Source organism: Condylura cristata, unplaced genomic scaffold, assembly GCF_000260355.1.
Source record: "Condylura cristata isolate star-nosed mole 26May11 unplaced genomic scaffold, ConCri1.0 scaffold00010, whole genome shotgun sequence".
In the NCBI taxonomy this organism is placed as follows: Eukaryota; Metazoa; Chordata; class Mammalia; order Eulipotyphla; family Talpidae; genus Condylura; species Condylura cristata.
In genome coordinates this window covers 44341114-44352824 of record NW_004567111.1, presented here as the reverse complement: position 1 = coordinate 44352824, position 11711 = coordinate 44341114, and the positions used below count along the sequence as shown (strand labels likewise).

The 11711-nt window shown below is 40.2% G+C and overlaps 1 protein-coding gene across 6 annotated transcripts in view; it reads right to left on the bottom strand.

Moving 5' to 3' along the window:
* Positions 1 to 11711, bottom strand: part of FRY (furry homolog (Drosophila)) — a 289488-nt gene that overhangs the window by 62273 nt on the left and 215504 nt on the right. For all 6 annotated transcript variants that reach the window (XM_012723238.1, XM_004680191.2, XM_004680190.1 and 3 more), the window contains exons 32-35: positions 5624 to 5880; positions 4931 to 5077; positions 2781 to 2949; positions 1995 to 2085 (exon numbers count right to left, since the gene is read on the bottom strand). In XM_012723238.1, the coding sequence (XP_012578692.1) occupies positions 1995 to 2085; positions 2781 to 2949; positions 4931 to 5077; positions 5624 to 5880 (664 nt within the window). The remainder of the gene's footprint in view (positions 1 to 1994; positions 2086 to 2780; positions 2950 to 4930; positions 5078 to 5623; positions 5881 to 11711) is intronic.

Below are 11711 nucleotides of genomic sequence, written 5' to 3'. Positions count from 1 at the left end.
GAATCAATAGACCAGTGGTATCTTTTGGACATATATAAATATAATATAATATAATATAATATAATATAATATAATATAATATAATATAATATAATTAATATAATATAATTAATATAATATAATATAGTAATATAAGTAATATGATCAATCAATATATTTCTAGACTGATAGATATTATAATCAGGATGGAAGAATCTGATGCATAGGAAATATGTATGATAAATATGAGTAGATAACTCTATGAGGCCTTTTAATGGCCAAGAGACATCTGGTGAGCTCGCAAGCAAAGCCTCTCATAAAGATGTTCTCTGGCCTCAATATTATACAGATGACTAGTTTCTTCATTTCAAAAGCCCCATTAAAAATTTAGGCACAGGCTCTCCCTGGTGGCACATGGGTTAAATCACAGTACAGTAAAGGCATCTGCAGTTGCTTTAGCATGAGTTTGATTCCCTGCCAGGGAGCTGACCCACATGGCACAGCAGACCACTACTGTCTCCTCCACTGCTCCCCTTAGCAGTATACTTCGTTGATGTGCCTGTTCTGCTCCCCACTCTGTCTCTGGTGAAGTCTCTCACCACCCCCTGCACCTCTGGTCTGTACCCCAATACTGTATGCATAAATAAATAAATCTTTAAAAAAAAAAATTTAGGCAGGACACTTTGGTCCTAAAGATGCCTTTTAGTAAGATGTTAATACACAGAACTGTATCACCTTTCTACCCTAAATAAAATTAAGATGGAAAACTCAGATTAAACAACTACATGACATGTGAGATATCATGTGGTATTTTTATTAGCCATGATAAAGTTTTCCTAGACCGGATGAGCAAATATAGATTAAAACATGTTAATTAGTAATCTCTGTTACTGATTTTTTGGAGTATAATAAACCTTTACTCATACCTGAGAAAGGAAGAAAGGCTTAAACAGAACACTATAAAGGACAAGGTCTATATTTGGTGGTGCACTAGTCTTGGTCTTTTAGACTGAATGAAAGTGCATCTCTAACAGCATCTGCCTATACACAATGCACAACCAGGAACAGACTGAGGAATTGATTAAATGCCTCGATGAGGAATGACCCTCCAGAACACCAGACTTCCACCAGGTAATCCTCCCAGGGCTGCCCCTGCTGTATTCTCATGCACAGGGGGATATCCTGGAGATAGTTACAAAGTATCTGGGGGCATTCTAAGATAAAAAAAAATCATTCTGACTATTTGGCCCATTACATTTCCTCCAACATGGATCCATGAGTACCTCATCTGTGTTACTATGTTCTTAAGTGGAAAGTCTCCTCATCCCTTTTACTAGAAAAGGCTCAGGCTAAGGAGTTCCCAATGCCATGAGAATCACACTATATTTTATTTTAAATTTGAGTTCTCTTTTGGTTTGTCTCTCTGCTCCTCACAATCAACTTCAGAAAACATTGATACATACTTTATTTACTTATGAGTAGTTCCTGGGCAATGTAAAGGCAGAGCTGTAGGTAAGAGAAATATCATTAAAGAGCTAATGAGAAGAGAACAGAGGCTTGTTTAAATGTTCTTGATTAACCATGATGTGACAAAGCCAAGGCAAAATAATAATGATGAGTTTCTAGAACTCATCTCATGATAACTACTTTATTGCTAAGAAATTATTTCACAGACTTGAAATTTTCATATGGAAATTCCCTCTATTTTTGGATGATCTGTACCCACTAGCAGAGCACCTAGTGGCTTTTAATAGACCTTCGGGGTAAGTGGGATTCAACTACTAGAAAAATAACCTTCTTAATCTTTATCTTCTCTGATTCTGTGCCGAAGAAACTGTTATCTTTAGGGATATACAGAGCAGAGTTGGAGTCATTATGTTTAAAACAGAAAAAGATGTGTGCGTGCATGTGTGTGTTGCTGTGTGTGATTTATGAAACCCTAGCATTTGTATTGATGTCTTTGTTTAGACTCTTGCTGGAGGTCATATTGTATGAAGTCAAATTTATTTACCAACCTCTCATCAGATTCTTTTAATATCTTGTTCTCCTCAGCATCTGGGAAACTATCTTGGCCAGCAACCACAGTATTGCTGCTGGAGGTTGTTCCTGTAGATGGGATTAGAAGAAAGACATGTAGGAAAATAATGCACATGGAAGGGTCAAGCTTAAGCCTACCTGATTCCAAGTAAAGATATCGTGTAAAACCCCCTGTTTGAAAGATTTCTTACATCTTCTGCACAATCTCAGGTATTTTAAACAAACTTCTAAGATACCACCACTGAAATGGGAGAATCCCAGACATCTGTTAGGGTCAGATCAAATTCCTCAACTGTCTAATAAAGTAAGGCTACAGCATTCTTGAATCCCCTTCTTCCTGGTCTCTTAGGCAATGAGTTTACTTGTAGTGGCTGACTTTGCTGCTTGCTGCTTTAGCATTTCTGGATCTTGGAGTTATTAAACCAAAATTAGCAAAGCAAGCCCAAGTACCTACAGCTTCTGCTCCATAGGATACTGTGTCTGCAGGAGTACCGCTCTTGAAAGCCGGTCGTGTCCTGCTGGCATCAGCCTAAAGAAGAAAGGTCTGTGGCACATAAGCACTGGGTCACAGACTATTGGCCATTCTTAGGAAATTATTTCATTAATCTGATAATGTCCTAAGGGGTGCACTCTTCTTGAGCTATCTCTTAAGTGAGTATACACACAGGAATAGGAAAAAACACCTCCCCTACTCATATCAGTGCACTCTATAGATGAGAACGCAAAGATACATGACGTTATCTGCCCGGCTGTCTTTTCCCTACCGGAGGCTGCAGCTGAGGCCTTGCTGCTGGCGGTGAAGCGGTAGAAGGGCGGGTTGTCACAGTGCTGGACAATGGGGTTCACTGGCTCTGTCTGCTGCAGCTCAAACAGCAGTTCTTCCATGGTTTGAATGGTGTTATTACGGCACAAGTAGATCGCCACCTTTTTAATCTGTGAAGAAAAACAGAAAACGAGGGATGTTTTCCAGAGGCTTGTCCACAAGAATGATGGCTTGGTGACAGCAAAGGTGGAACTTGTTCATTTAGGGGGATGTGTCACCCCTAAGAGCCCTCCTACCAGCTCATCTTTGTGCTTCCCCAGGATGAGCCAAGTATTTGGGTTATAATTCATTTCTTTTCATATGCATGGCTGATAGGGGTGTCTTGTCAGAGATCTCTCTTCTCTTGGTTGAGTTTAGGAAAGTTATGTGGGGGGTACAAGAATTCTACCTAATGGCCCTCCCTGGTGGCGCAGTGGGTTAAAGCACAGCACTAAGAAGCTAAAGCCACTTCCACATGAGTTCAATTCCCACCTGCCCTGGAAGTGACCACATGGCGTGGCAGACCTCCCCTGATCCGCCCGCTGCTCCCCTCAGCTGTGTACTTCGTAGATCTGCCTGTTCTGCTCCCCACTCTGTCTCTGGTGAAGCCTCTTGCCGCCCCTGAGTCTCTGGCCTGTACCCCAGTTCTGTGTGCACAGTAAATAAACCTTAAAAAAAAAAAAAAAGGATTCTACCTAAACTGAAAACTTGCCATGTAAGGTCTTATCTTGAGAAAGCATTTTATTTATAAGAACCATAGGATAATGCTAGCTATTTTTGTTTCAAAAGAAATTCAGTCCCCTGTTATTCTCCCCTAGAAACATAAGAGTTTTAGATGTTTGTATGGTTTTAAAATTTAAAAAAATAACTCTGGATTAAAGCTCTGCATTGCTGCAATCCACAGCTGAGGCACAAAAGCTGAAGTGAGGATGTGAGGCTCAAAACAGCAGATAGGCAGGTAGGAAATCTCTCAGAAAAACAACCAGCACAAAAAATTCAAGTGAACCAGGGTTTTAAAAATACTATAGGCCCTCCCTGGTGGTGCAACGGGTTGCGGTGCAGCACTGCAAGCTGCAGTAGATGCTTCAGTGTAAATTCAATCCCTGGCCCCAGAGGTGAAGCATATGGCGCGCAGACCTCTCCTGACTCGCCTACTGCTCCCCTCAGCAGTGTACTTCATTGATCCACCTGTTCTGCTTCCCACTCTGTCTCTGGCGAATGCTCTCACTGTCTCTGCACCTCTTGCCTGTACCCCAGTTCTGTATGCATAAATAAATCAATCTTTAAAAAAATACTATAATTTTGTTGATTATATCACCTTTTGAAAAATGTTTTATTTTATTTATTTTTTTAAAGATTGATATAGTTATGCATACAAGAACTGGGGTATGCACCAGAAGTGTGGTGGGTGAGGATTCACTAGAGGCAGAGTGAGGAACAGAGCAGGCAGATGACTGAAATACACTGCTGAGGGGAGCAGTGGGTGGGTCAGGAGAGGTCTGCTGCACCATGTGAGTCACCTCCCTGGCTGGTGATTGAACTAGTGCTGCAGTGGCTTTGGATAGCTTCATAGTGCTGTGCTTTAACTCACTGTGCCACCAGGGAGGGCCCTTAATATGTCACCTTTGAGTAGAAACACTGGGCATTCAGAAGTTTTGCCTGCTCATTTCTCTCTTCTATCATCTAAATTTAATGCAAAAACACTGAATACTTTGCATTTTTATTCTGTTTTTTTTTATTCTGTTTTAAGACATCAATTTGCATTCATGAAGTACTTTCATTATTAATAATGAGATACTTTACCTCCTTTCTCAACAATGGGTCTAATATTTATAAAAGGTGGCTTTTGGTAACTACTAGAGAAATACCATTGCTTAAGCCAGGTTTCTGTGTCTATAGCTTAGGAAAGGGATGACAGAGGTGTCACTAGAGCATTGCAGTTTCTCAGGGGGTAGGAGAGACGTTTTATGTAATATCGAGGTGTGTTCATAGTGATGGAACTGATAAAACTTGACATGTTTCATTTGGAGCAAAGAGCACATTCTGACTTGCAGAATGCAAGTGGAAACACCAACAGAAAGAAGGACCCCAGAAGGTGCAAGGGACACTTACATAGGGCAAAAGAACTGTGTCACTGCTGACTCCACACAAACTGATCAGGAACTGCAAGGTGATCCTCAGATTGTTGCTCCATTTCTCATTGTTGGCTAAAGCATTCCAAGCATTTTCCATTTCTGGTCCAGGAACTTCATCTCCATACTATAACAAATGAAATAAAACCCAGCCCAGAAGACATGGGAAAATGTAAGGATGCAACATGTTTGCACTAAAAGCGGAAGTTCATAGGTAGGGAGAAACGTGGTCATTTATCATGAAGATGTCATTTTCAGCAACTGATGATACACAAATCAGTAATGTATAATGTCTAACCATTGTGATTAAAAAAAAGAAGCTCCTTATTTCTATTTTCAATGTTTGTAAAACTGTAGCAAAATACACATAAAGTTTCCCATCTCAAACATTATTAAGCATTAGATACTTAAACACCTGTGCAACCAATACCACCAGTTGGGCCCTCTTCATGTTTTCCCCCCCTAAATTTACTTATTTCCTCACATTGTTGTTCATTTTTGTATAGCATTTAGAATCTCCCCTCAGGTGTAGTTTCTGTAGCTCTCCCACCACCATAGTACCCGTGAAGTATCACCATAACCCATTTCCCCTGGGTTGGTATTATGGATTTAGTTAACTCAGGGTTTTCCCTTATGGCTGAGGACATTATTGAGACACATGTCCTCTGATTACCTTGGCTGTCATGTACATGAGGTTGTTCAGGACCAGCGATGTAGCCTCAGGGGAGCCCCAGCCATTCCCTTTCAGCCCGTGGGACGTGGTGGCTTCTCCTTCCCGGTCCTTGATTTCATCCTCAGGACTGTTGGGGCTGGATCCTGGGAGGAGCAGCCTGCTGTCCACCAGCTCAATGTTGTGTAGCCAGGGCAGCAGGTAAGTGAGCATGATCTGACGTCCATTTGGGTGTGTTGTGGGGAACCGCTGGCTGACTTCTGAAAGAATGGCAGTGACAGTGGTATGTTAGTCCATCAAAAGAATGTAAAATGTTAACATCAGTTTGCAGATTGTACAGTGCCGTAAGTTTACAAAACATTTTTGTATATTCCCCAAGGCCACAGCGTCTTAAAGCCAAGGCTTGTCCACATCTGGTGCTCTGTGGGAAAAAGTGAGAGCTTTGTAGGGCAAAGTGGGGAAAGCACAGGCTTGGTTTAAGTGGATGAGTTCAAATCCATTGCCAAAGGAAGAGGCACATTAGAGTGGACAAAGTGGGGACCTTGGAGTCAAAGCAGCTGATTGGACTCCAGTTCCATCACATGCTAACTGCATGAGACTTGGGGTTGTTCTTTAGCCTCTCTGTTTCTCACATTCCTCTGCATGTAAAATGGGGTCACTAAGGTCCCACATGTGGCTACCATGAAAATTAAAATATATAATCATCATGTATATACTATGCTCAGTACTGTACCTGTTAGCCATCAGGTTCTTACACTGTCGTTAGGGTAACTTGTAACAGTTACTATTATGTTTTCCAATATAACATTATTTTACAAAGTATCTTGGGTGAAATATAAGCTGTTAAAAGTGAGCAAATGAATCCTCAAGAAGAACAAATCCACTGCATGCACTCATGCTGTGGCATCTAACTGAAAACTGCCAACTATGCAGGAAGTATGCTCAACGGAGCGCTTCCTTTTATGAAATAAATGTATCAAAAGGGTAAAGCTGTTTGTCCAGCCCAGTCATTTCACCATTACCCTGAGAGCACGTTTACATTATTTTACCACCAGCAGCATTTAATTTTATGACATGAATACATATATTTTTTTTTTCAAAATAAAAGCACAGCTTTTTGAATATACTGCAAGATCTGAAGTAGTGTCCTATTTCTAATATGTAGAGAAGAGGTGGCTGTGGCTAAGAGAAATCAAGAAGCCTGGCCTGATGCCCTTGTTATTACCCAGCATGGCAGGCACTCTCACTTAGAAATCCATGGCTGCTAAATAATAGAACAACACAGATGCCAAGAATGAGACCAAGATAATCCATGGATCCCCCAATGAGCTTTAATTGATTTGGCCCTTTTCCTAAAATTACAATAGCAATTTTTTATTTTTGAAGAAAAAGAATATATTTAATTCTGTGCCACAGCAATCAGTGTCAAACATTCTATTTAATGTAGAGCAAAATTTTAAAAAATTATGTAACTTCTAAATTTTATGGATATGATGACTGATATGGAGTTATTCAGCTCCTTATAAAACCAGAACGCTTATTTATTCCAATGTACTTGACCTTATCTAAGAGAAAGATACTGTGCTCGGCACTATGGAGACAGCAAAGATTAAAGATTTGATTCCTGTGCTCTGAGACAAGTTGTGTATACATAGAACTTGGAGGGCAAGGTCAAGGGACAAGCAATGCATCACAGGCACAAACAGAGCACTCAGGAGCTTGGTAGAGGAGAAGGACTTCTGGTTACGTCAATTCAGGGCATTTTTATAGCTAAAAAACCCAAATGATTTAAACTCCTTCAGAAAGCATTGGGACTGTGGTGAGGAAAAAACTTTTCCTATGAGAGGGAAGAGAGTTATTCAGATGACCTGACATTTTTTTAACAAAGGCAGGTAGTGACAATCCATAACAATCTACGGATTTTTGAGCCATGATCACCTTCCAACATGTTACATAATTTGCTTATTTATTCTGTTTATTAGGTCCTGTCTGTCAGACAAGGTTTGAAAGGGACCCTCAATTGAGGCCTGCACTATAGAGTTGTTTCTGCAGAGAAAAGAGGAGGAAAAAAAAGGCACATACATGTCAACAACTGTATTCACCTCTCCAAAAATAAATAAAATGTGAGACAGTGTCCTACCTTATCTTTGGATTTCCTTTTGTGGTTTCAGTCACTCGCAGTTAGACGAAGTCCAAAAATATTATGTTTAATAAGATATTATAAGAGAGATCACAGTCACACAACTTATAGTATGTGATTATAATTGTTTGATTTTATTAGTTACTCGTTAATTTCTTACTGTGCTGAATTTGTAAATGAGGTATGTATGATAGGGATAAAAACATTTTTATATGTTGGTTTTGGTGCTATTGTGGCTTAAGGAATCTACTGGGGGTCTTGGGACTTATTTCTCAAGTCCCAAGTAAGTGGGAAGGGATTATGTTTCCAGCTCCTTTGGGAGGAACCTGACCAACCTGACTGGATGATTCCAAATAATTAGGTCATGCTTCCCAAATGATAGGTAATAAAAATCTCACCACAGGGTTTTTAAAAGGAAGACAGTAAAAATAAGAGCTGAAAATATAATAAAGTTCTTCCCCCTCCTCACACACATTATTTTTAAAGTCATTACTCAGAAGCCAAAATGGGCAAAAGGTCAATTCTTGAGGAAAAAAAGAAAAAAGTTGAGCCTGCCTGCAAATCATTATACGAGCTTCTTTTCTTTTTGGGCTTCTGCTGGCTCTCTCCTCTCTCTGGTCCTGTGAGCCTCTCCACAACAGTAGCTTCTCCCTCTCAGTTAACTGGCTCAGCTCTCACTCATCCTTCACTCTGCATGGTCTGTAGCTCCTTCCTCTTTTTTCCCCTTTCTCAGCCAAGCTACTTGATCTAGCTTCTGCTGTTCCATCTCCATGGAACTATTAACAGTCATCAATGAATTGTGAAATCCAGAGCATCAGTTTAGACTTTGTCTTTTGGGAATTTTCTGCTCCACTCGCAACTGTGAATTACTCATCCTTCCTCTTAAGTCCTCTTTTCTCTAAGTTTCAATGAACATGCCTCTCACCCTCCTCCACTCTTTTACTTTTCCTTGGCCTAGTCCTACAAAGCTGGGCATCCAGGACTTTACCTTCACTGCTGTGCTCTCCCCACTTGTGATCTCCCCTGTTCCCTTGGTTCTGGTCCCTTCCATTCTACTGTGAGTCACTGTTAACTATCTCTTGACGGTGGTCTTATATATACACAGAATGTCTGACAGAGTTTGCAGCCAACACTCCAAGCTTACCTCATGATCTCTGTATCACCAGAAACCCCCTCTTCCTGAATGGGCTTTCTAGGTGGGTTATCACCCCCTAACCCCTTGATGTCTCACCAGACATTTCTTCTCTGCTAGTAGCTCATGACTTTAGTCTCTCTGCTCTCACTGGACTGTCTTAATTCAGGACTTCATTTTCTTTTGGATTATTGTTCTCAACTGATCTCCTCTAGACTAGGTATTATCTAACCACCACACTATAGCATATCTTTCTAAAATGCATTCTGATCTTGTCATCGTCTCTTCTTGTTTGAAACCAAAACCTGAGCAATCTGCCTACATGACTTGCCCATTAGCAGGATTGTGAGAGAGTTTGAAGGAGTACAGATAGACATTCATTAGCTTATGAATTCCTGCAAGTGCAAAACAAGTCTCCCAAGATGGGACTTGTGCCACTGTGTGTCCATGGCCACTTTCAATTTTCCCCCTTCCCTGCTGTTATGTTAGTCAAACTGACCATCATCAAACGTCTCAAATGCAACATGCTATTTTATACCTCTAAGCCAATGCATACACTATTTCCTAGGTCTGTAATGTCTATTTGCCAACTATTTGACTGCTTTGTCAATTTGTACTCTTCACTCAAACTGCAATTTCTCTGGGATGTTTTTCCTGAGACTCTGGGTCTAATAATTGATTAACCTCTCATCTTCCATAACATACACAGAATCAACTTCCTTTTCCTCCTGGGTTCTAGTTATGACTCTTTTTTATTTACTTTTGTTTTGTTTTGTTTTATTTACTTTTTAAGTCATAGCTTTTTAAATTGAGGTAACACTGGATTACTACACTGCATATGATTTAGGGGAATAGCTTAATACCTCTTCAGATGTATGCTACCACACCACAACCACTAAAGCACCCATAATCCTCCACTGAAGTCCACTGGGCCCCCTTTTCCCTTCACTCCTCATCTTCATCCTTCCATTCTGGTACCCTCAACAGAATGTACTTTAAAAATTCTACTTGTTGCCCTGTATTATAATCATATGATCACACATTTCTTTATTACTAGACCTTTGATAAGGGAGACCATTTTATTGATTCTGTATTCCTACCATCCAAGCATAATGACTGGCATATAGGAGACACTCAAATCTTGGCTGAAATACATAAAAATAAATTTTAGTTTTCTAAAAAGAGAATTAACTTATCAAAGTCATTTCTAGATAACCTCCACTGTTCAAGTGCTATGCAGGGATGTGACTGAACTCTGCCTCAGATATATGGAAAAATTTCCACAGTATGAGTAGATTTTAAATGAACTAGGGAGAGGGGAAGGAGGGCCACTTCCAGGAGAAGGAAGAACATGTACAAAAGCAAGGATTTACAAAAGGGCAGGCCTGGCATATTCGTGAAAAATGAAGTGAGAATGGAGTAGAAGGTTCTTGTACAGAAAGATGGAATAGGTTTTTTTTTTTTTTTAAGATTTCTTATTTATGCATACAAGATCTGGGGTAGAAGCTAGAGGTCCAGGGTTGGGGGGGGGGGGTGAGAGGATTCACCAGACACAGCCTGGGGAGCAGAACTGGCAGATCTACTGAAAAACACTGCTGAGGGGAGCAGCAGACAGGAGAGGTCTGCTGTGCCATGAGGGTCAGCTCCCTGGCTAGGGTCAAACTTGTGCCGCAATGGCTGGTGGTAATTTGACAGTGCTAAGACTTTAACCCCTGTGCCACCAGGAAGTCCCCTGTTGTCAAATCTTAAAAAAATTAATGAAGTACCATTATTTTGCATCGTTGTTAGTATTTAACAATACAGGATTTCTCCCCTTAGGTGTAGTCATCATAGCTTTCCCAACACCAAAGCACCCACAGTCCATCACCCTGAGAGAGTCTGCTGTGCTCTCCTTCCCCTTTCCCTCCACTCTTGGATGCCTCAGAACTATGATCAGTTTTCAAAGACTGATTTTATAATTGAAAGACATCAAATTTAATGCTGGTATGTCTTTGTCCTAGCTCTATGGTCTTAAGTAAATTAACTAAGAATTCTAAGTTTTTTCTGCAGAATAAGGACGATGATTGCAGTAGCTGTGGCAGTGGTGATAATTCCATGCCAGGAATGGGGAATTGGTCTGTTTTCATTACTCATTTTAATCCTGACACCTGAGAGGTATTACTACTGGAGGTAAGGAAATGATTTTAGAGGTTCTGTGACTTGCCCAAGGTGAGGCGGCTAGTAAGGGGTAAGGTTAGGGGTAAACCTGGCCTGGCTTATTCTAGAGTCTCATTTTTAGGCACCATACTTCACCATTCATGGGCCTGTGAAGATGAAGAAGTGAAATAATTATAAAGTGACTAGCATAGAGCCAGTCAAGTATCAGCCACTCAACAAATGGAAGCTGTTGTTAGTGATTATTTTTTAGGATGACTGGGCAGCTAAGCTTGAGGTGAGAGGTACTGAACATATTTATTTTGCACAGCAGATGGATTCCAGCATGGGAGATAGAGTAAAAGTTGGGTGGACTGCAGAGGATGTAGTTGGAAAAAGAGATAATGAATTCAGAAGACCAGTGTCAGTCTCTAGGCAAAAGGTTAAGTGAATGTAGGGAAAGGATTAATCGGTAAATACAATTCTTTAAAAATAAATCTTCACAATAAATATTCATTTAGATTACTCATAAAGATATGCATAAAAACCACAACCACTTACATATGTAGCAAGACACAGCTACAAAACACCATCCCCACCAAGTGATTTGTAATAATTATTTGTGTAAGAATTTGTGTCACACATATTTAATTTCTTTGGGAAATTATATATATATACAATGTACA